Source organism: Gracilinanus agilis, chromosome 6 (assembly GCF_016433145.1).
Source record: "Gracilinanus agilis isolate LMUSP501 chromosome 6, AgileGrace, whole genome shotgun sequence".
Lineage (NCBI taxonomy): Eukaryota > Metazoa > Chordata > Mammalia > Didelphimorphia > Didelphidae > Gracilinanus > Gracilinanus agilis.
In genome coordinates this window covers 29,982,305-30,006,331 of record NC_058135.1, presented here as the reverse complement: position 1 = coordinate 30,006,331, position 24,027 = coordinate 29,982,305, and the positions used below count along the sequence as shown (strand labels likewise).

At 37.4% G+C, this 24,027-nt stretch overlaps 1 protein-coding gene across 5 annotated transcripts; it reads left to right on the top strand.

Moving 5' to 3' along the window:
- Window positions 1–1,185: 1,185 nt before the first annotated feature.
- EPGN (epithelial mitogen) lies at window positions 1,186–9,953 on the top strand. 5 transcript variants are annotated; one of them, XM_044681351.1, is made up of 5 exons: window positions 1,186–1,222; window positions 2,568–2,630; window positions 6,555–6,675; window positions 8,454–8,480; window positions 9,896–9,953. In XM_044681351.1, the coding sequence occupies exons 1-5, from the start codon at window positions 1,186–1,188 to the stop codon at window positions 9,951–9,953; spliced, it is 306 nt and encodes a 101-aa protein (XP_044537286.1). The 5 variants fall into 5 exon arrangements, with proteins under 5 accessions (XP_044537286.1, XP_044537285.1, XP_044537284.1 ...); XM_044681350.1 differs by having other exon boundaries at window positions 2,568–2,657; XM_044681349.1 differs by having other exon boundaries at window positions 2,568–2,657; window positions 8,454–8,606.
- The last annotated feature ends 14,074 nt before the right edge of the window (window positions 9,954–24,027 follow it).

Genomic DNA, 24,027 nt, shown 5'->3' with positions numbered 1-24,027 from the left:
AAATGATGTTTTTAGTTATTCTGGCTGAATTGACACTCATGATAAGAATTCCTGAATGTTATAGTTAATTTTAAGAGTTCTATAAACAAATAAAAAATCTGGGAAATCTATGGGCAGCTTCTGAGAATAATGTTTTTTTTTAAGTTAAAAAATAAGGAGATTATAAAGGAAACTAATTATATTGAACTACAGTTATCAATTTTCTAAAGTCATGGACTCAAGTTTAGAACTCCTATAGTAGCTAAATTAGTTTCTGGAAGTTACTATTAATTAAGTCTTAATGGGATTTTTTTAAAAAAAATGATTCATTGCTTCTCTCAATGCTAATATTTGTGATGCATACTTAGTCACTATGTCTTCTGAATCTAGCATCCTGTTCTACTTTTTTAAAAAAGTAATTATCTAATGAGAAAGGAGTTTTATGTATCATAAAATATGTTATTATTATAATTACAAAAGAGAAAAAGTTATAGCATAAAGACAGATATTACTTGTATTTCTGAAACTTTTATGTGTTAAAGTACTTAGCTGGTACAGAAATATATTTGTACCAGATTAGAAAATTTAAAATATTCCCTTGTCAAAATAAATTAGCTATAATGTCATTAAAATAAGTCATTTTGATTTGTTCTGTCCTAACAGGCAATTTTTGATTTGACAATTTAATTCAACCAGAGCTATGGGGTTCCTAGTTGTTGATGAGTCCCAATGTAATTTAGCATTTTTTCATTTAGAGTCTACTCTAGTTCTACTTACAGAGTTTCTGAAGTTGGCAATGGTCTTCACTAGCTTATCTTTGCAGGAAAGCCATGTTTTCAGGCCACCACATCATTTTGTCTTCTTCCAAGTGAACATCATTTTGTTCAATGATGCTCAGTTTGACCTGAAAATGAAGAATTTTTAAAAAAGTGCTTTACATTTACAATTATGCCCACAGGCAACAGGAAACTAATGTTTCGAAAGAAAACTTGATCCCACAGCTAGATAATGCTTGGTTTCCTCAATAATGCGTGAGTGCCTGAAGGCTTTATGTTGTTGCCAGACATACATTTTTTTGATTGGTAAGAATTACCAGGTGACGTTTCATGAAATATATAAACAAGAAAGACAGAGGGAGCCCAATAAACAGAGCGCCCTGTCAGTCGGGAGAGAAAAGGGAAAGATATTATTAATCAACAGCAAGAGATGGCACTTGGAATCCCATGGTACATTCTGCTCAGTGGTAGGCATTTTTCCTTTAGTCATTGTGTCTGTCTGAAATGGGCGCTGTGTTAAGTTTCTCTTTGTTGAAAAGAAATTAGCTTCCAATAACTTTTGCTTGTGACAGAGGCTAGGGCAGGGACTCTAGGAATCAACTGGCACTCAGTTTTAATTGGATAAATTTTGCTTTCTGGTGTTTTGACTCCCTTTCTCTTGGAACCTAATAGATTTTATTTTTAAACAATTGCAGTACATTTAATGTTTTTGATTCATTTCAATATGGCAGTAATCAGGTAACTGAATTGTTCTCTCTTTCTGTCCCTCTGTCTCTCTGTCTTTCTCTCTGTCTCTGTCTTTCTCTCTCTCTGTGTGTGTATGTGTATATAATATATATAATATATTTATGCCTATATCTATGTATGCCTATATATAGATATCTACTTATATAGTTATATAGAGATATTTTGATATACCCATACATCTTTATAAACCGATATATATACATATACTAGATATGCTTGCAAATAGCTACATGTATTTATACTAACATATATGTATTATATACATATTTGTATGTTTTTGCACATGTGTATGGAAATAAGTATATTATACATCTTGCACATTTGTATTATGTGTGTTTAATATATGTATATATATATATATATGTATATATATATGTACTTACATACATTTTTATCCTATATTGACAACAAGAAAGGTCCTGAGATAGAACTCATTAATTCTGAAACTTTCATTTTAAATATGAGGAAACTGAAGAAAAAGAGGTTTAATAATTTGCTTAAAGACACAAGTAATATACAAATGCAAGAATCACAATTGAACCCAGCTCCAAATGAAGCAGTATTTCCACTTTCCCTGTAGAGTCCCCCACTTTCTCTGTTTATTCTTTTTTTTTTAAATTATTTTAAACCCTTAACTTCTGTGCATTAACTCCTAGGTGGAAGAGTGGTAAGGGTAGGCAATGGGGGTCAAGTGACTTGCCCAGGGTCACACAGCTGGGAAGTGTCTGAGTCCGGATTTGAACCCAGGACCTCCGTTCTATAGGCCTGGCTCTCAATCCACTGAGCTACCCAGCTGGCCTCTTTCTCTGTTTATTCTTAATAATTTATATTTGCTTTTCTCTTTTCCTTAGCCATGATAAAAAAGTTGCTAGAATGAGTTTTACATTTTTAAAAATCGTAATTTAAAAAAGGGAAATGCATAGTCATTTCCTTTTGTTGATTCTTTATGTTTCAATTGCAATGAATTCCTGGTAGGCCCAAAGCACTCAGAATAAGAATGAAACAAGTTGTTCTGTGAAATGAACTCGCTGTCTCATTGTTTTCTTTTCCCCCTTCCAAATACAGCCATGGCATCCCTGAGTAAAGAGGCAGCAGTTACTGTATCCACACCAATTACGAGCCAGCAAAGTAACTGGACAGTTAACAAAACAGAAGGTATTTTCTTCCATATATTTGTATTTCAAGTAATAGTTTACTGTTAAAGCTGGATTCTGATGACACCTGAGTCAATTCGGGGTGATTACTCTCAGTCGATAACTTATTGTCTTGTGGGAATGTTCTAATTTGCTTGCAAAGCCTGTGAAAGAAACATTTTCCCTTAAATCACTGACCTGGAGGTAAAAGGCTGCCCAGCTGCCTCCTGAGAACCTGAGCCCCGGAGTTCCCTTAAAATCTGGATCTATCCAAGTCTCCTCTCAGACATTTAACCATTTTGTCATTCTGGGTACTGACATCACAGCTTGGTATGGAATGACATTTGCTTCAGTCAGGGGAGCTCGGCTCCATGGAAGAAAGTCAGCAACTGAAGCCACTTTCTCCTCCTGTTCAGAAAGTTTCCTTAGCGTCTGCTGAGCACCCTAAGTACCCAACCTCCCGCGTTTCTTTTAATTATGATTGCAATAACTACTGGCAGCTTCTGAGCATCAGCATTTTTTCAAACCTGTTTGAACTCTTGGAGGTGAACTTGGAACGCTGGTTACCTGCCGAGACCTGAGCACAAGTTTTTATGGTTCTCATGCAAGCCACATTCCCCATGTTGCTTTGAAGGTTAGTGATGTTATCAAGCAGAAAGGAAGCTCCATATCCTGACCTCATCCCTTGGCAGCCGAGGAAAAGAGGAGGGTCATTCCAAATATTCGGTTTCAGAATATATGTGTTCAGAATATTGAAGCAAAAAAATTACCAGCCTGATGTGTAGGAGCTTCCTTCCTGGGAGCTCCCTCTACCTACGAAATTATGTCTTCATGTCAGGACACATATATACATGCTCATAAAGACACATAACAAAGATGAGTTCATATATATACATGTATGTGTTTAAGTGTGTTAAACATGAATATATACCCATATATGACCCAATATGCACACCTATTAACTCCACTAATAGTTTTAGACCATAAAATCTTATTTTTAATCTAACTCTTCATGTTGGGTTTTCCCCCTACATCCAAACCTGACAACAATATTCAATAACTAATTTTGTAGGAAATACATATTTGTAGACATTATCATTTTGTCTTTTTCCATGAAAACCATTCTGTCCAAACAGATGCTGGTTTTCACCTAAAATTCTCAAATTGCTAGCAATATGCTTCAGTTCAAGTTTGTTATAGCCAGCCCTATTTTTTTATAGCAGTTCTATCTAAGATTATTCTTTAAGACTGGTGCTTTGTATCTATCTGTGAAGAAAAAGTTGGCAATATTTTGCCTAGCTTTGTGGCGGTTATGTTTTCTTGCTCTTCAAAAATCTTCCTAGTATATGCTCATTCTCTAGATCAGCAACTTTAATATTGAGAACCCTCCTAAAGAGCTTTATGTGGATTATATTGATCAATATTTACTATTTTCAAAATGAAAATTTCTTACTAATATTACAAAAAATAATTTTGGCATTACAGACCCCCTGAAATGGCATTGAGGTCCCATTGCTCCAGAGGAGTGATTGCCTCACTTCCTTTAATTTTCTCCTTTCCATTTTCAAATCACTTAGACAAGAACAAGGTATAATTTTGAGCTGCTGATCCTCATTGGTCTGTTTTGCTACAAAAATTATGGAAATGGAAGGCCCTGGAGAATCATCTAGTCAGTTCAGTGCTGAAGTGAACTCTTTATACAGTTATCAAGAATGTGAGTCAGGATTAGAACTCTAAACCTAATGTTCTTTTCAGTACTGTGTCTCCTATAAGAAAAGTTCTCATTTCCTCAACTTTCAGAATCAAATCAAAAGATTAGATTAGAAGCACAGATAATGCTCATTGAATAAAGTTAATGATGAGTATTTTAAAAGTAATTTTCAGTGCACACCCCTGTCAGCATCTTTTTCAGGGAATGCTGTGTTTTAGAGACCCAGTTTTTCTAATCCCAACACCCACCCTAGGAGACCATAACTGAGACTTTGCTAATACATTGAACATGTCAAATACTTCAAGGGAAAAAAAAAAACAAACAAAACTTGGTTTGGCACTTTTTAAAATATAGTAACCAAGAGATGTACATTAAAAAAAACCCCTTGCCTTCCATCTTAAGTATTGATACCAAGGCAGAAGAGTGGTAGGGGCTGGGCAACTGGGATTAAAGTGACTTGCTCAGGGTCACATAGCAAGAATTGATCTTTCATAATTATGTGCCAAGATAGTTTAGTTATTGGTTTGCTAAAAAGACTTTGTTTATAAGATAGTGTCATCTATTCCCATAGAATGGACCCTTAGGTTATATTCATTGAGTGAGTTTTTAGGACTTGCAGGGCCTTTAAATCCTGGAGTTTCTTAGAGGAAACACTCTCAGATTCCCCTCCTTAAATAAGAGTTGTGCCCTCAAAGGGGCATTGATCAAAGCAAAGAACTACTAATAACTCAATGGTTTCTGGTGGTCCACAAAATAGGATTACAGAGTCAGAGCTAGAAGGAATGTGAGAGGACAGCTAGTCCAACTCCATCATTTTTCCTACGAGGGAAACTGAGGCCCAGAGAAATTTAGTGATGTGCCAAAAAGTCATACAGCTTGAAAGTGATGAGAGTGGGATTTGAACTCTGATTTTTAGACTCCAGAATCACTAATAGGTGAACTCTTTCCTACAGTAATTCTTCTGGGTAGGCTCACCAAGTCAATGATAAATCCTCCTCTTATATCTCTCTGTTTTACCTTGAATGATGTGACAAAATGCTGCTCTTGGGAGTGTTATGCAGAAGTAGAAAAAAGCCTCTTACCCTCACGTCCAAGGAGTTAGAAAATAGTGCAAAAGGAAATTAAATAGTTCCTTCTCTGTTTCTTTTCCTTCTCAGGGGATGCAAAATGAAAAGTCTTACAGGCACAAAAGTAAAATGGTATTCCATTATTATTAGTCTTGGTGTATGATATCCTGCAATATGCTCATTTATTCTGTGTAGAAGACAACTTTTTGCCTTCCTTTCATAGTCATATAAATCAACAATTTTAGTTCTTTAGGTCATAATAATGGTTCCAGTGACAAAAATGAAGACATTTGTCCACTTACTATTGTCACATTTGGAGTGTTTGTGTGTGTGTGTGTGTGTGTGTGTGTGTGTGTGTGTGTGTGTGTGTGAGAGAGAGAGAGAGAGAGAGAGAGAGAGAGAGAGAAAGAGAGAGAGAGATGGACATTAAAGAAAAACAAAGGGAAAGAGAGGAGGAGGAAGGCATATTCATCCCCCACCTGGGGCAACTTCTAGAGAAATTCCCAGTGCTGATTTAGAACACTTTGTCCTTTTCTCAGAAAGATAGAGGATTCAACTTAATATCTCACGTCATATTGAGTGGTGGATTTTGCTATATGGAAATGAAAAAAGAACAATAGTCACGATTATTTTCATTCCTTCACTATAGAAAATGTTAGGAAAGTGGTCATTGGTACAATGCTAGGAGGATAGTATCAATGCTGCCATCTTTTGGTGAGTTAGTGCATACACACTTCAAATGTTCCTCATTCTGAACTTGGGGGTAAAAAAACAAACCCAATCCACCTCTTACCTTTAATTATTTCACGATTTATTTGGAAGGGGCAACAGCTAGTTGCTTAGTAGATAGGGAGTCAGATCCTGGGCTCAAATTTGACCCTAGACAATCTGGTCTCAGACACTTCCTAACTGTGTGACCCTGAGCAACTCACTTAATCTCAATTGGAATTGCTATTTAGTATCAACTCTAAGAGAGAAGGGAAGGATTAAAGAAAAGATTTGGCTGGACAGAATCAGGTCTCCCTTACCACCACAAGATCAGTTGTTCAAATGTCTAGGCAGCCAAAGAAATCTTTAAAATAAAAAAAGCTTTCTTGGCTAGAATTGATCCCAATTTATTTCTCATGTTTCTTTCTCTTAGTTGAATATACAGAGGGCCCCATAGCCCTGAAGTTCTCTCACCCTTGCCTTGCAGATCATCATAGCTACTGCATCAATGGGATCTGTGCATTCCACCATGAGCTCAAGAAAGCCATCTGCAGGTAAAGGCAATGAATACAACCCTCAACCCTACTGTCCCTCACCACCAACAGCGTCTTGCCTAGCTGGTGGTTTTTTATGTCAGCAGCAAACAAATCTACTTAAACCAACTGAAGGAAACACAGTCTTTAGGGAAGTTGCAGGGCCTTTTCTTGTAGAAATCAAGAATTTGATTCATATTGAATTTCTGCAGAACCTTTTCCCAATGGCTAAGAACATTTACTAGTCTGCTTTTTTTCCAACTACTTCTGTGAAACAGAGATGGGCAGGAGGGAGCCCAGATCTGTGATTTCCTCCTGTGGAAATATCAACAAGTCATCTCTAATTTCAGTCTTAGAAAGTAGCCTGGCATTGATCAGTGAGAGCTTAAGCAATTCTCCAAGGATGAATTTAACAATTCAATAAACATTTATTAAATGCCTGCTATGTGCCAGGCATTGTGCTATCTTTGGAGAGTATAGGGACAAAAGAGAGGGGGATACAACAGTAGTCACAAAGTTAATGCCTATGAGAGGTAGGTCTGGACCCAGATCTCCAGGCTGCTAAAACCAACTCTCTAGGCACTACACCATCAATGATAGCTCTCAAAAGATAATCAGGGAGTAATTATTAATGTGCAAGTGAAAATATCATGACCTAAACTTCCTTTGATATTAGTAAAACAAGCAACAAGTGGAAATTAAAAGAGCTAACTGGCTATCCTTGTTGCTCTTCAGTCATTAGGCTGTATTAGACTCTTCATAATCCCATGGATCAGATTTATTCGTGTAATTTTCTTAACTAGGATACTGGAGTGGTTTGCCATTTACTTTTCTACTGGATCTAATGGATATTTTTGTCAGAAAATCAGGGATTAAGTGACTTGTTTAGGATCACACAGCTAGGAAGTGTTTGAAGTTACATTTGAACTCAGGTCTTTTTTACTTCAAGCCCCATTCTTTATCCACTGCCTTATTTAGCTGCCCCCAAAATAGTCTGACATCAAGAAGAGAGCATCCATCCCTTTGTTGTTGTTGTTGTTGTTGTTGTTGTTGCTCAGTTGTTTCAGTTGTATCTGACCCTCCATGGCCCCATTTTGGGGATTTTCTTGGCAGAGATCCTGGAGTGACTTGCCATTTCCTTTTCCAGTTCATTTTACAGATGAGAAAACTGAGAGAAATAGGGTGAAGTGACTTGCCTAAGTGACTAGTGACAGCTGAACTCAAGAAAATGAATCTGCCAGAGTCCAGGCCCAACACTCTACCTACTGTGGCCACCTAGCTGCTCCTTTCACTTATTACATGGGTGGCTTTTGGCAAGTCATCTCCCTTCTTTGGGCCTCAATTTTCTCATCTGTCAAATAAGGAGGCTGGGCTCAATGACTCCAGAGGTCTTTCCCAGCTCCAAATTTATGATTCTTTGACCTATAAAATGTACCCCCTAAGACTTACAGATCTATCTGTTCTGATGTAAACAGTTTTCTCAACTGAGAGTACCCTGTGATAGCAAGATTACAGACCCAGATACTAAATTTTTATTTAGACACTGAGTTTTCATTCTGACAAAAAGAAATACACTTGAGACCTTGACAAAATGAGCCTGAGAAAAATAACAATGACCTTGTTTAGTAACTCAATGCTGTCAACAGATTATTATTTCCTTTCTAGAGCTCCTGCCTTCCTAATTTGCATTATCTCTCCTTTTCTAAAGTAATTTTCTCTGCGTTTCAAGCATTTATTGATTCAATGAAACTTTGAATTCCTTTGGACTAACATTAAACTTTTAAAAAATATATTTTTAGATGTACTACAGGTTATACTGGAGAAAGGTGTGAGCACTTAACATTAAATTCCTATGCTGTGGACTCTTATGAAAAATATATTGCAGTTGGAATTGGTGTCGGATTGCTGTTAAGTCTCTTCCTTGCTATTATCTACTGCTATGTCAGAAAGAGGTATGGACCAAGAAGGAATGTGGCATGGACAACATTACACTGAAATACCGATCACAAATCTGGCAGGATCATTCAGGACAGCAGCAGTTCTGGTATCTTTTTATTTCTCCCACCTCCTATTCCCCTACATGAATCCTAAGATAAGAAGATGGAAAAGTGTACCAACATTTACCTTAGTGCCTCGTACAAAGTTCACACTTAGTGAATATTTCTTGAATTGAATTTTCATTGACAGTCTATAGCTCCAGATTCCAGCCTCTTTTACCATGCTTTCTCAGCCCCATCAAAAGTAGAAATGAACAGACCTATAACAAAGGCCAGTGGGACACCTGCTTCGAAACTCTGGAAACAACTTTCCAAAAAGTCAGAGCTCACAAAGAGTTGGATGTTGTCACCTGGACGGTGTTAAGTTATTTGCCACTACCTAAGATCATATAACACCCTTTTCCCATCCTCATCCACACAAACTCTAGAGTTTTCAATCCTACCCTGGAGCTCTTGGGAAAAGTTCCTGTTTTAGTGTTTTGGGGCCTATTTTTGGATGAGTGGAGTGAGATGATTGGTAGAGCTCTTCCTGACCTCTACACCCAGTCCATGGGATCATAGGATGAAAGGACTTCAAAGGCCACATAAACTTCATTTTGAGAATGAGGAAACTGAGGCCCAAGGCAATTAAGTGACTTGACTAAGATTACACAGCCACATTGCCCATTTGTCATTAAAAAAAACACATTTCTAACACTCCTTTTATTCTTTTCTTTTTAATACTGGTATAATAGGTAGAGTGCTGGGCTTAGAACCAGGAAGACTTGGGTAAAAATCCTTCCTCTCACACATAATTGTTCTGTAAGCCTGGGAAAGTCACTTAAATTTTCAATGCTCTAACCAACATCCTAAGACTGTAAGTTGTGAAAGAGGCACAGACATTCATGGCTAGAGGGAGTTTCTTCATCCAGAGAGTTCCTTCCATCTCTTCACAGGTCCTGTCCTATGACAACATCAGAAAATTTAGAAGTAGAAGAAGAGAGGACAGAACTGGTTTTATTTTACCTTTTTGAATGAATGTGAATGTGAAGTTAGTTATCAGGGAGAGAACAAGAAAAGAAGGATAAAGTTTGATATTTATGTCATATATGCATGAGTTTAGAATTATATAAAAGATCTCCTCTGTTCCATGTAATGCACACCCAATAGGAGACCGTGAGACTGTAATAGTACCATATCAGTCTTAGATTATTCTACAGTTATGTACATTGTTGATTGATATTAAGTTCAATGCTTTGTTTTAGATGCATGAAATTGAAACCTCCTTATGAAGTCTGCTCTGGAGAGAGGAGGCCACTGTGAGAAGTAAGCAAAAATCCATTGGTCAAAAGAGATGAGGACCAGAACAGACCTGAAATTTTCCAAAGGAATACAGAAAAATATCATGGTCTGGGTGAATAATAAAAAAAGAAGAGGAACAGATCAAACGCTGGACATCTTAACCTAGACTCTGAGTTCCCATGGAATGAAAAAATGGACACTTCATTTTGGCAAGACTTGACAATGTCAACAAAGTCTATAATGGGAGTTTTGGATGCAAGAGACACTGACCCACCTTGGGTCTTTTTTAATGGTTTTGTTCTCAGTACAAGAGTATTTGGCGTTTGCACTCTGGTATGCCAGACGCAGATTACTGCAGTCATTCCTGCAAGAGCCAATCTCAATCCCATATGAGAAACTCTTGTTTGCTCTAGAGGAGATGCCTATTTAAAATATAGGTTGGACTACAAGGTCTCTGAAATCCCTTCTATCTCTATGAATTTGTCATTCAAAAGTCCCATGGCATATGGATAGAGGAAGAGAGACATTTTCACAGAATTCTCTCATGTGGAAAAAGACCTATGCTAGATCACAGTTTGAAAAGAACTATACTTTCTCCTGGTGCATGTTATCTATGGGCAAATAGGAATGGACCCTGTTGGCTTCTTGTCTGTCTACAATGTGGACCTACTCCCGTTAAATAAGCTACTTCTATGACATCCGAAATGAATGTGATAACTATTATTCATACAAAATCAGTGTTATGGAGGCTCCGGTGGAGGTCCAGGCATGAATTCAAGGTGCAAATATTTTCTAGAAATAAAAGGCCTGTAGGACACATGATGGTCAAGTTAGCCAATCTCTGCAGTGTTTATGAAGCGAGGTGGATCCTCTACAGAAGAAGCTAGAGAGTGTCAAGGCAGTGACCAGTGTCTTAAGAGAAGCTTTCTTCTTCTGAATGGATCATAAAATATCATGCCCCAACCATCCTAGTCCCCTTGATTCATAGTCTTTTCCTGTTAGCACATGTTTGACCTAGTGAATGGCCATCGAGCAGCAATAAGAAATTCGTCCAAAGTGAACTTTGGTCCAGAGTTGGTCCGAAATGAGCAAAGTAATTTCTTCACCAATTCATGACATATGGCATTTTTCTTCCCCATTCCTTGACTATATTGAAACATGAAAGATGTTAAGGTTGGAGAAAGTATAATGAAAAAAGCATTAAGTTGGGAGTTAAGAGAACAGGGCTTTGGTTTTGATACAACCATTAACTAACTGGGCAATATTAAGCAAATAACTTTATATTTTTGAGCCATGGTTTTCTCTACAGACTATATGATATGGACTAGAAGGATGATCTCTAATAATAAGAATAGGGGCAGCTAAATGGCACAGTAGGTAGAATGTCTGGCCTGGAGTCAGGAAGACCTGAGTTCAAATTAGGGTTCAGACACTTACTGCTAGGTCACCCCAGGCAAATCATTTGACCCTGTTTACCTCAGTTTCCTCATCTGTAAAATGAGCTAGAAAATGAAATGGCAAAATCACTCCAATGTTTCTGCCAAGGAAACCCCAAATGGGATGATAAAGAGTCAGACACAATTGAAATGACTGAACAGGGGCAGCTGGGTAGCTCAGTGGAGTGAGAGCCAGGCCTAGAGACAGGAGGTCTTAGGTTCAAATCCGGCCTCAGCCACTTCCCAGCTGTGTGACCCTGGGCAAGTCACTTGACCCCCATTGCCTACCCTTACCACTCTTCCACCTATGAGACAATACACCGAAGTACAAGGGTAAAAAAAAAAAAAAAAGAAAAGAAAAGAAAATGAAATGACTGAACAGCAACAATAGCAAAAAATAATAAGAATTGTATCAACAATAATAACATTATAAATACTTTAAGGTTGGCAAAGCAGTGTACATTCAATATCACATTTGATCCTTATAAAAACAACCCTGTAATATAGATACTCTTATGATTCTTTTTTTATAGATGAGGAAACTGAGGCTGAGAAAGATTAAGGAACTTGCCCAGCTAGTAATTTGCTTTGATGGAATTTGAACTCAGGTTTTTCTGACTGTAATTTCTTCCAGCCTAGTGCAATTGCACAATTACCTCATCAACTTATTCAGATGCTAAAGGAGCATGTGCAGATGGAAGTAAGAAGTGGATACAAAGGATGAATACAGATGAGTTTCTAAACTCAGAAAGAATAATGTCAGCAAGGTTCAGTGTAGCAAATATACTAAGTTTTCATTAAATTATAATAAGAATTAGCATTTGCATAGCACCTTAAGGTTTGAAAAGCACCTAAAATATTATTTCATTTTATTCTCACAACAACACTTTGAGATAAGTGTTATTACTGTAGAGGTTCAGTGATTTGCTAAAAATCACAGCCAATAAATGTCTGAAGATGGATTTTAATTCAAGTCTTTTTGATTCCAGTCCAAACACCACCTCTCCACCTCTAAAATCTTAAATACAATTAAAGGGCTATCTGTGCTAGAAATAAGGCATAGCAATGCCACTTGGTGTAGATGGATGATAAAATCTGACACTGTAGATAGGTGAAGTGACACTAAGAAAGGACCTCACTGCCTCCAATGAGAGAAGAGAAATTTTTATACAATTCTCTTTCCAGAACAATTATTTTCCTCTTTGGAACATCATGTGTGTGTGTGGTATGCATGCACATATGTGTGTGTGTGTGTGTTTTCACAGCAAAAAAATCTAAGAGCTTAATTACTTTTAAAAGATGGAAGAGAGTTATTTCAGTTTAACATATGGAAGAGATTTTAGGAGAATTCAGTTATATGTGGACATTGCACTAGGTTTCACCGGAGAGTTTCAAGTAAGAGGCTAAGCTGCTGAACCTCCATTTTGACCTTTGGGAGCTAGGTCACTAACAAGAAATCATGTGCATAGCTCAAATAGATTATATTCTTGAAACCAAACAGATTTTGCTCTAATTTATTTCCTCCATATGACAAAAGTGGAAATGTTTATTTATTAAATTATTAAAAACTATTCTGTGCATAAGATTAATCAAAAGCTTATTACAACTTACTATTCTTGCCTAGGACTGGCAATTATGCCTTCACTTCCATAAAGCAATTCCTCATTATTCACATTCGAATCAGACTTTCTCACAATTCAGCTTTCCCTTGAATAGAAAATACTTGACTTCCATTGTTGATCTTTTTTTGAAGACTCTGTGGGTAAAGCCAACTCATAGTACCCTGGCACTTTTTGTGTCTTCGTCCAGGATACTGTGCTTGCATCACAACAAGGAATGGGGAGATGAAGGTCAGTCCCTCCCTCTCCAGTGACTCTAGGAGGCCACACCTAGAATGCTATGTGTGCTCTTCCTAGCCATTTCTGAAAGCTCCAAATGAATTGGAGGGAATCCAGGAAGAATAACAAAACATGATCAAGGAAATACAAGGCCAGACTTAGGATGAAAGAGAAAAGGAATTAATAGTCTAGTGTGAAGAACTAGGTAGCTCAGTAAATAGAGAGCCAGCTCTGGGGTCAGAAAGACTTGAATTCAAAACCTGCCTCTCACATAGTTTTGCGACTCTGGGTAAGCCACTTATCTGTTTGCCTTAGCCCACTAGAAATGGAAATGGCAAATTATTCTAGCATCTTTGCCAAGAAAACCTGATGGACAGTTTTGTCTATGAGGTCATGAAGAGTTGGACATAACTGAACAACAAAAAGTGAAGAAGTGATGTCCTGAGATGGAGGACTTCTAAATATCTGCAAAATGTAAGCACTAGTAAGAAATGAATTTGCTTGGCATGGTACAATACACATTTAAAATTGGTTCAAACTAAGAAAAAGAATTAGGGGTGTGTGTATAAGTGTATTTTCTGGGGAAGCAGTAGAATAGAACCAATATGAAACCTAGCACACTTAATGACTGCTACTTGAAATTTAAATTACTTTAGATCATGGAATAGTTTTCCAGGGATTATTGTAGTTACAGTCATTATCACAAAAATGCTTTATATACATTTCCTCTTTTAATCTTTACAAAAAACTCACGAGATAGGTACATTAAGAATTATGATGCTCATTTTCAAATGAGTAAACTGAGGTTCAGAGAGGTTAAGACTTGCCCATGGTCACACAAATGTTAAAGGGAGGATTTAAACACAGGTTCTACTGACTCTACCTCAAATATTCTTTCCATTATACCATTAGGTATCAAACTTTTTGGTCTCTGGATCTCTTTACAGTCTCAAAAATTTTTTGAAGGGGCTCCTTTACCCACTCCCCGCAAAAGCTTTTATTTATTTATTTATTCATTCATTCATTCATTCATTCATTCATTCATTCATTCATTTATTTATTTATTTATTTATTTGTTTGTTTGTTTATTTATTTATTTATTTATTCATTGATTTATTTATCTTTTGATATTTTTTCAAATTACAAATTAAATAATCTTGGCATTATTATGCAAAGTTTTAACTCCATTGATTGCTGAAAAGGTCTCAGGGATCCTCAGGACTAAACTTTGAAAGTAGATGCATTATACCATGCAGATCACCCATTGAAATTGTATCAAATTCTAGACAGTAGTTTATGAGAAGTTATACCTCAGACAGACTGTATCCCTCTGCTAATTCCTTATTCATATTAAGTTCTGTTAATTGATTTTCAGGTAAGAATCTTTTATTTCAATGTGCTGTATTAGAGTAATAATATTCTTGTACTCAGTCAATTAATCTATAATCACTTTATTCAGAACTTCATATGTGCTAGATGATAGAAGCAGTTCCTTGTCTCAAGAATCTGACATCATGTAAATGACCCCAGGGTTGCCTGGGCGAAACAAACATCCAAATTGAGAGAATGTGTGCAATGGCGACGTTAGTCAAAATGTCAACTTTTTACGGAGGTTCAGAAGCAAATCTTTAATAACAACAACAAAGACTTTCAATCAAACAAGCATGACAATGATTCTTAAGTTGATGTTCTCTAATCATCTTTCTTTTATTTACTTTACAAAGAAAATAGTGCTGAGTGATGATTAGGTTTATTTGTTAACTGTTTATTCATCAATTGATACTATCTATATTTGTGTATCTGTCATGATTGAAACACTGCCAGCACCACAAATCTAGATTTACTCTGGGAAGGAGGGAAAAGAAGGCCTATGAGATTTTAATCATATTGATTAAAAATGGAATTGATGGAGAGGCCACTGACTCTTTGAATTCCCTTCATCTTTCTGTTCTTTTAATTCCTAGTCAGGATTACACATGCTAAATTAGTCTGGCATCCAGTGGTATTTCTCTCCTTATCCCTTAGTTGCTTACAGGGTGCTTGGAGCAAACCTAGTCTCTGTCATCCTCAGGCCAGCATTTTTAGAGAAAGAAAAAGATCATTTATTTTTATAAAAATTGTGATTATACAAGAAAGTATTATTGTCTCTTCAAGTTCTAAAGCTATTACTGTTATTCTGTTGTACTGAGAGTAGAACTCCGAAGGTACCCATTCAAGTGACCTTAGAAGGAAATCCATCCAAAATCCCTATTTAAGGATGATCTAGATCAGTGTTGGTGGACCTATGGCAATTGTGCTCGAACGTGCTGGAGAGGGCTTCTCCTTTCCCCCTCTCCATGGTACATTAGGACATTTCTCCCATCATCCAATTCTCTGCCCAGCAGCCAAATGGAAGCATTTCTCTCCCCACCCCCTGCTTTATAAGGCAGGGGGCTCATGTGCAGCATGAGGGTTGGAGTTTGGGGACTTGGTCTCTTAAAAGGTTCATCATTACTGATTCAGAGAAACTATAGTGCAGAGATAGCAAATTGGGTTCAATCATTAAACATAAAAACTAATTTTTTTCTCCTGAAGAGTGACCTTGAAGAAATTACCTAAACTTATATATGTATAATGATGACAAAATAATAACAGTTAACATTTATATAGCACCTATTAAGTGCCAAGTATTATGCTAAGCACTTTACAAATATCAGTCATTTGATTCTCACAATAACTCTGCAAGGTAGGTGCTATTATTATCCCCATTTCACAGTTGAGGAAATTGAGATAAACATAGGTTAAATGTCTTGCTCAAGGTAGCTGGTAAGTGTCTGGTGTGAATTTGAATTCAGATCTTCCTGACTTCAGGCCCAGCCCTGTATCTATTGTGGTGCCACCTAGCTGTCTCATGGCTACCTTATTGTCCTGCACTCATAGGGTGGACTTTCAGAATTCTATTCATTGCAACACAATAACTCTGAATACATGATAGTAGAATATAAATATGCCAAGGCAGGCAGGAAGAGGTTTAATTTGGATTTGGTTGGTCAAACCAGCATGGCTAATCTACATATCTCCCCATACCTTTTTTCTGTAGCCCTATATAGTACATTCCAGACCACACCATCTCAATTTCATTCCAAACCTAATTAATCAACTGATCCAGCCACATATAGCTCAGAATCCCTAAGTCCTGCCCCGATTTCGTAAGGAACAAAAAGCTAAGTTGCCATGAGCCCAACACGTCCAACCCAAAGCCTCACTCCCTCTGCAAGAAACATGGGATATTTCTTGTTCTTGGCAACACCCACTGCCTTCCAAAGGTGCATCTCATAAACCTGAGGAATGTAGTTGTATGGAGAGAGAATGAAGCTGGTTAAGCATGCCTTCTCTACATACCTCTAAGTTACTGGATTTTTCCATTTACCTTGGAACAAAACCAGCCAGACTGAATTCAGTAAAGACCAGTGTAAAGGTAGACTTTGGACTAGTGATGTAGGATATCTTTATGAGAATCTAGGTCTTAAATCTCAGGTAATCAGAGGTGCCTTCAGTTATATTAGGTTCCTTAAAACCACATGGAATGTTTAAACTTTTAAACCACAAGGAAAATGCCTCCAAAAATTGGGAACAATAAAGTAATTTGAAACTATAAAGAGAAGTCTTGGGCAAGGGCAGATTTGTGGAGGAACTGTGAAAGAAATGTGATCAATTGGATCTTACCAAAATGGTGCCTTGCAGCTCTCCCAAAGACATTTGATTCTCTCCTTTTCTCTTTTAATATAAACCTAGAAATGGAAAGGCAAATAAAGGCTTTTAGTCTTTAAGGTATATAGGGATACCTTCCAGTTTCAAGGTGGAGCCCTACCCAGGACCCAAGGGAAGACTGGAAGAGAATGGGTTGGGCAGACACAAAGAATAGCACAGCCAAAAGAGAGTAGCTACATCTGAGGATGAGGGATGGGGATGGACAGTTGATGGGAGTGAGACAGGAAATGTTCCTCAACCTTACTAATAAAGTTGATCCACGTATCCCACTTTGTATTTTGCCCCAAGTAGGTGGCAGCTAGTGATAGAGGATAGAGGAGGAAGGAAGATCTGAATTCAAATTTGACCTTGGATATTTATTAATTAGGTGACCCTGGGCAAGTCTGTCTGCCTCAGTTTCCTCCTCTGTAAAATGAGGATTCGAATAGTGCCTATTTACTAGGATTGTTGTGAGGAAGTGAGATATTTCTAGAGATTAGCCCAGTGCCTGGCGTATTGCTTAATAAAATGCTTTAATAAAAAATTCCTTCTAGGATCTATTCCATTTGTTTCTTATGAGCTCCAATTCCTGATACCATAGAGTTTAGATGCACAGGCTTCAGTGCAAAATTAGGATATTAGTTTTTCATTAAGACTCTTTCAGATGCACTAAAAGAAATAGAAAATATGAGTAGTTCTCAATATATTGAAAAGGGGCATATTCATATTCATGGAAAATAGGCTAAAAAGCTAAAATTCTCAACATCAAACTTCCGTTTTCTCCTCAATTTTATTAGACAGTAAACTCTTTGAAGAAGAGACTATCAGTTTTTGCTTTTGTATTCACGGCACATTGCTGGCACTGATTAGTTGCTTCAAGGAGGCACATCGAATTGATTTGGATCAAAGTGAGAGATTGAGGATTTGTCCTTCTGGAAGCAAGGCATCCTAGGGAGGGGGACCTGGGAAAAGTGGGGAGACAGCACTGAGAAATTACTTATAGGATATGGATTAGACCTATGGTTTAATTGATGTAAGGAATTCTCTTTACTAACACAGATACTATCACCTTTTCTGCAAGTATAGTCATGGAGTGCTGAGTGTCTGTGTTCCTGAGGTAGGATTTGAATCTGGGTCTTCTTGGCTTCAGGATAGCTCTCAATCCAATAATTAATGTCAGATAATCTTAGTTTTAGTTTTAGGGTTGTCACTAACTAGCTATTACTTTTGACATTTCATTTAACAATACTGATGATGTTGATATTATTAATAATAATTATGAACCCCTTGAAGCCCAAAGTATTGCTCATATTGAGAGGAGGGCAGGAGGCAAAGAGGGGGATTCCAGTCAGTGTGACACAGAGCAGGGACTCTGTGTAGCTTGGGACAAGAGCTTGGAAGGTTCAACAAAAGTGCCTTTAGAGATGGCATTTCATTTGATCCTCACAACAACCCTAGGAGGTAGGTGTATTATTATCTATATTTTATATTTGAGGAAACTGAGGCAGACCAAAGTTGAGAGACTTCCCAAGAGTCATAGCTAGTTAAGTGTCTGAGGCCATATTTGAACTCTAGTCATCCTGATTCCAGGTTTGATGCTCTATCCACTGAGTTTCTGGCTATCTCTGGACTAAATTCATGTTTTTTTATGTACCAGTACTACATCATAACAAAATCAAAATATATCTTATGTTTGCTGGCAAGGGCTGCATACTCCTTTTCTTAAAAAAATTTAAATATTTTATTTTTTTAGAAAAATTTCCCATGTTTACATGATTCTTGTTTTTACTTTCTCCTTCACCCTCACCCCCATATCCAACGCACATTTCCACTGGTTTTACCATTTACTGGTTTTACTTATTTATGTATTATTGATAGTTGCTTTGTTGTGGTTGTTTCAGGTCTACATCCCCAACCATGTCTGCATCAACCTATGTGTTCAAGCAGTTGCTTTTCTTCTGTGTTTCCATTCCTGCAGTTCTTCCTCTGAATGTGGGTAGCGTTCTTTACCATAAGTCCCTCAGAATTGTCCTGGGTCATTGCTTTGCTGCCAGTACAGAAGTCCATTACATTCGATTTTATCACAGTGTATCAGTCTCTGTGTACAATGTTCTTCTGGCTCTGCTCCTTTCACTCTGAGTTAATTCCTGGAGGTCTTTCCAGTTCACATGGAATTCCTCCAGTTTATTATTCCTTTTGAGCATGATAGTATTCCATCACCAGCATATACCACAATTTGTTCAGCCATTCCCCAATTGAAGGGCATACCCTCATTTTCCAGTTTTTTGCCACCACAAAAAGCACAGCTATAAATATTTTTGTGCAAGTCTTTTTATCTATGATCTCTTTGGGGTACAAACCCAGCAATGCTATAGCTGGATTGAAGGGCAGGCGGTCCTTTAGAGCTCCTTTGAGCATAGCTCCAGATTGCCATCCAGAATGGTTGGATCAGTTCACAACTCTACCAGCAATACATTAATGTCCTAATTTTGCCACATCTCCTTCAACATTCATTATTCTCCCCTTCTCTCATTTTAACCAATCTGCTAGGTGTGAGGTGGTACCTCAGAGTTGTTTTGATTTGCATTTCTCTAATTATTAGAGATTTAGAACACTTTCTCATGTGCTTATTGATAGTTTTGATTTCTTTATCTGAAAATTGTCTATTCATGTCCCTTGCCCATTTATCAATTGGGGAATGGCTTGATTTTTAATATAATTGATATAGTTCCTTGTATATTTGAGAAATTAGACCTTTGTCAGAGTTTTTTGTTATAAAGATTTCTTCCCAGTTTGTTGTTTCCCTTCTGATTTTGGTTGCATTGTTTTTGTTTGTACAAAACCTTTTTATTTTAATATAATCAAAATTATTTATTTTACATACATACTGCTTTTAATCAAAAGTTCTCACAGCTCTACATCCCAAAATAATGCACACCCAAACAACTGGGATTGAGTGACAATCCTGGAGTCGGGAAGACTTCAGTTTAAATCTGGCCTCAAACACCTACTTGCTATATAACCCCATTGCTTCAGTTTCCACTTTTACAAAATAAGCTGGAGAAGGAAATGGAAAACCACTCCAGTATCTTTGCTAAGATAATCCCAAATGGGGTCACAAAAAGTCAAACATAACTGAAATGACTGATCAACCATTGTACCATTGTAAATGTGACAGCATGCACAGAGCTGTCATGCCTGCTTCCCACTGACCTCGGGTGCTAACTCAGTGTTTGAGAAATAATGAAGTCCCTGATAGTTTGAGGTGATTCAGAGTTTAAAGACTCAGGCACTTTGGGGGTGATGAAGCAATCCCCTTATTGGAGACTGAACAGGAAGAGCTGATGATTCAATGGACCTTTAAAAAGGGAGTGACCCAACCACCCTCAGCCCCCCTCTCTGCCAAGCAGAACAAGTGAGTAAGAGATCTTCTTGCTAGAGGGGTGGGAGTGGGGCTGATGCCCTTCCTTTCCACCTCAGCATCATGATAACTTGTCCCTCATGGTGATTAGACCTGAGAAACCCAATTAAATGAGCTTGAGCCTAGGTCTCTGACTGCTTCTTCTCCTTTGTGCTATTTGATGGAATATAGGCAACTGCTGAATACTGATGCCATCTTGTAACCTCAAGACTCCCAAAGATACTGGCTCATTGATTGAAATGATGGGAAGTGACTGCTCAGAAGGACACAATCAAGTAACTAGAATCACACAGCAAAAACTCACTATCTTTTATTTTTTAAAAAAGTTTATTTATTTGGAATATTTTTCCATGATTACACGATTCATAATCTTTCCAACCCTTCTTCCTTCCCTGCTCCCAGAGATGACAAACAATTCTACTGGGTTATACTTGTAGCATTATTCAAAACCTATTTACATATTATTCATATTTGCAAAAAAGTAATCTTTTAAAGCCAAAGCCCCAATCATATACCAATCAAACCACATGATTGATCATGTATTTTTCTTCTGCATTTCTGTTCCCACAGTTCTTTCTCTGGATGTGGATAGCATTCTTTCTCATAAGTCTGTCAGGATTGTACGGGATCTTTGCATTATTGCTCTAACTATCTTTTAGAAAGTAATAGATGACAAATCTCATACTACAAATACAGACCCTTAAATATCCTTGAGAAATCAACAAATAAATTGATACTGGAACCAGAGCTTTATTATATATAGAACTGCCTGTACCTAGCATGGTCTCACAAAACCATTAAGAAGGTAATTAGGAAAAAAAAAGCAACAAAAGTTACCATGCAAAATATTCGTCATCTCCAAACAAGATGAAGCAAAGAGTTTTCAAAATACAGAAATCTAACAGAAGAAATTAATATCATGTGGAAACATGACAAGGTATATAAGATTTCTCTTATTCTGCCTGCTACTAGAATTGCCCCTAAGAGGTTTTTCAGGGAGTCTAAAGGAGATAAGCTTGCAACCCAGCATTCAGTTAGTTATAAAAAGCAATCATTTTATATCTGAGAGCATTAATTTCAAAAGAATAACAGGAAAATGACTTACTCTTAGGCTATTTATATCTTCACTCTATTGAAAAGATGAGAATGAGATGATTATAATAATTAAGAATAATCATTTAAGGATGTTTTAATAAATTCCCTTATACTAAATGCAAATAATTTCCAAATTATATGGAATGAAAATGTACCAAAATATAGAGAATAAACAGAAGAAACCAAAACATGTCACAATAAAACTAATCAACAACTATCAATTTTTTAAATTGCCTTCTAAGTTCCTATCATTGTACTAGTCTCCAAGGACATCAAGACTGTAAAGATTAAAATTAATATACAATAACTAAGTATTACATTTTATAAAGTTTTATTAATAACAACCAAAGTAAAAAAACTATCTAAACCAGCCCCCAGTCATAAGAAAAGAGAGAGAGAGGGAGGACTTACAGAGCTTATAAACAATACATGACCACACAATGTGGTGGAGAGATTAAAAGGAATTCTAGGAAATACTGAAGGACTTCTGGGGGATGAAGTACAGGGTACAAAGTTCTAATTAATACAAGACAAAATCTACCAACACAAGGGGCATATATTCAATTGTAGAAGACAGCGAACACACACACACACACACACACACACACACACACAGAGGCAGGGATGTGCTGGTAAAAATACTTTAACAATTTGCTCTTCAAAAAAATAAATGAACTCTTTTTCCGGGTTAATATGGCGGCAGAGTAAAAAGCAGTGCTTAACTTCTCCTAACCAAAACATACAGGACTCCTCAAAGGGACATAAAAACAAATCCAGACGAATGGAGGGACCCCACAACAGAGCGCAGAATGGAAGGTACGTAGAATCTGGGCATTTTCATGCTATTAAGGGGTGAAACAGCTCTCACTAAATCGCGGCCTGAGCAACACCCTCCCCCCCGCCCACACACACCACCTACAACACCAAAGCTAGCTCAAAAGAAATAGAGCAAGTTTGGGGCACCCATTGAGTCATGGGCAGCTCCAGGGCCTGTTCCTGAGAGAAGCAAGACTTAGGACCCCAATAGGCTAAAGAACACACACGTACTTTGAGCGCGGACACGGAGCGCAGGGGCGGGTGGAGGCGGACACAGGCTCGAGCGAAGGCTCTGAAACCCAGAGTGGGGAACCAGTGCAGACGGGTATACGACTGTGGAAGCAGCGCCCTGATACCTGTAAAGGAACCTCCAGCAGAGGATCAAGCAAGGGGGTCCACCAGGGGGCTTGACCTTGAGAACAACCAGACCTGAGACCTCAGGACCTGAAAGAGCGCAGACAGACCTTGAGCATGAGGATAAAGCTGAGAAAGGGCTGGGCTAACAGCAATGGCCACCCAGAATCAGGAAGACCAGAAGAGAAAGATTAACAATAAGAAGAAATCTTTAACAGTCGACAACTTTTACACAGAGAAAATCCAGACAACCGAGCAACCAGAAGAGGAGAACAAACAAACAATCACCAAACCCTCCCAAAATAATGAAAACTTGTCACAAGCTCTTGAAGAGTTCAAATCTGAGATGGTGAGAAAGTTGGAAAAGATTTGGCTAGAGAAAGGGGAAATAGCTCAAAAGGAAATCAGGAAAGAAAAGTTTAAAAGGCAAAATTTTGCAATTGGAAAGTGAGGCTCAGAAATCAAATGAACTGATAAGAAAATTGAATACCAGAAATGACCAGATTGAAAAGGAAAATCACTCCTTAAAGGCTAGAATTGAGCAATTAGAAGCTAATGATCTCTCAAGACAGCAAGAACAAATAAAACAAAGTCAAAAGACTGAAAAAATAGAAGGAAACATGAAATATCTCAATGAGAAAGTGACAGACCAAGAAAACCGGTCTAGAAGAGACAATTTGAGAATCATTGGTCTTCCTGAAAAAGCAGAAATTAATAGAAATTTGGATTCCATACTAAAAGAAATTATTCAGCAAAATGGCCCTGAAGTTCTACAACAAGAACATTGAAAGGATCCATAGATCACCCTCTACACTAGACCCAGAAAGGACAACACCCAGGAATATAATAGCCAAATTCAAGAGCTTCCAAGTAAAAGAAAAAAAATCTTACAAGAAGCCAGAAGGAGGCAATTCAAATATCAAGGAGCACCAATCAGGATCACACAGGATCTGGCAGCCTCCACACTAAAAGACTGCAATGCTTGGAATATGATATTCAGAAAGGCAAGAGAGCTGGGCCTTCAACCACGGATCAACTACCCATCAAAATTGACTATATACTTCCAGGGGAAAGTATGGGCATTCAACAAAATTGAAGATTTCCAAGTATTTGCACAGAAAAGACCAGGACTAAATGGAAAGTTTGATATCCAAACACAAAAATCAAGAGAAACATGAAAAGGTAAATAAGAAACAGAGGGGAAAGAAAGAAAACTCATAATTTTTAAATTTGCCTTTTTAAGGGCCTCAGTAAGATCTAATTATCTGTATTCCTATGTGGAGAAATGCTATGTATAATTCTCTGTAGTGAACTCTATTCAATATTATAGTATTCACTATTATATTAATCAGAAGAATAACACATAGGGAGAGGGTGGAATACTAAATGGTCTAAGAGGATATGGG

Bases quoted from the DNA above. Each gene is read 5' to 3' on its own strand.
- EPGN (XM_044681349.1), top strand. From the start codon at position 1,186: ATGGCACTTGGAATCCCATGGTACATTCTGCTCAGTG. The intron at 1,223-2,567 runs GTAGGCATTTTT...TTCCAAATACAG, and splicing joins ATGGTACATTCTGCTCAGTG to CCATGGCATCCCTGAGTAAA. The intron at 2,658-6,554 runs GTATTTTCTTCC...TCTTTCTCTTAG, and splicing joins GACAGTTAACAAAACAGAAG to TTGAATATACAGAGGGCCCC.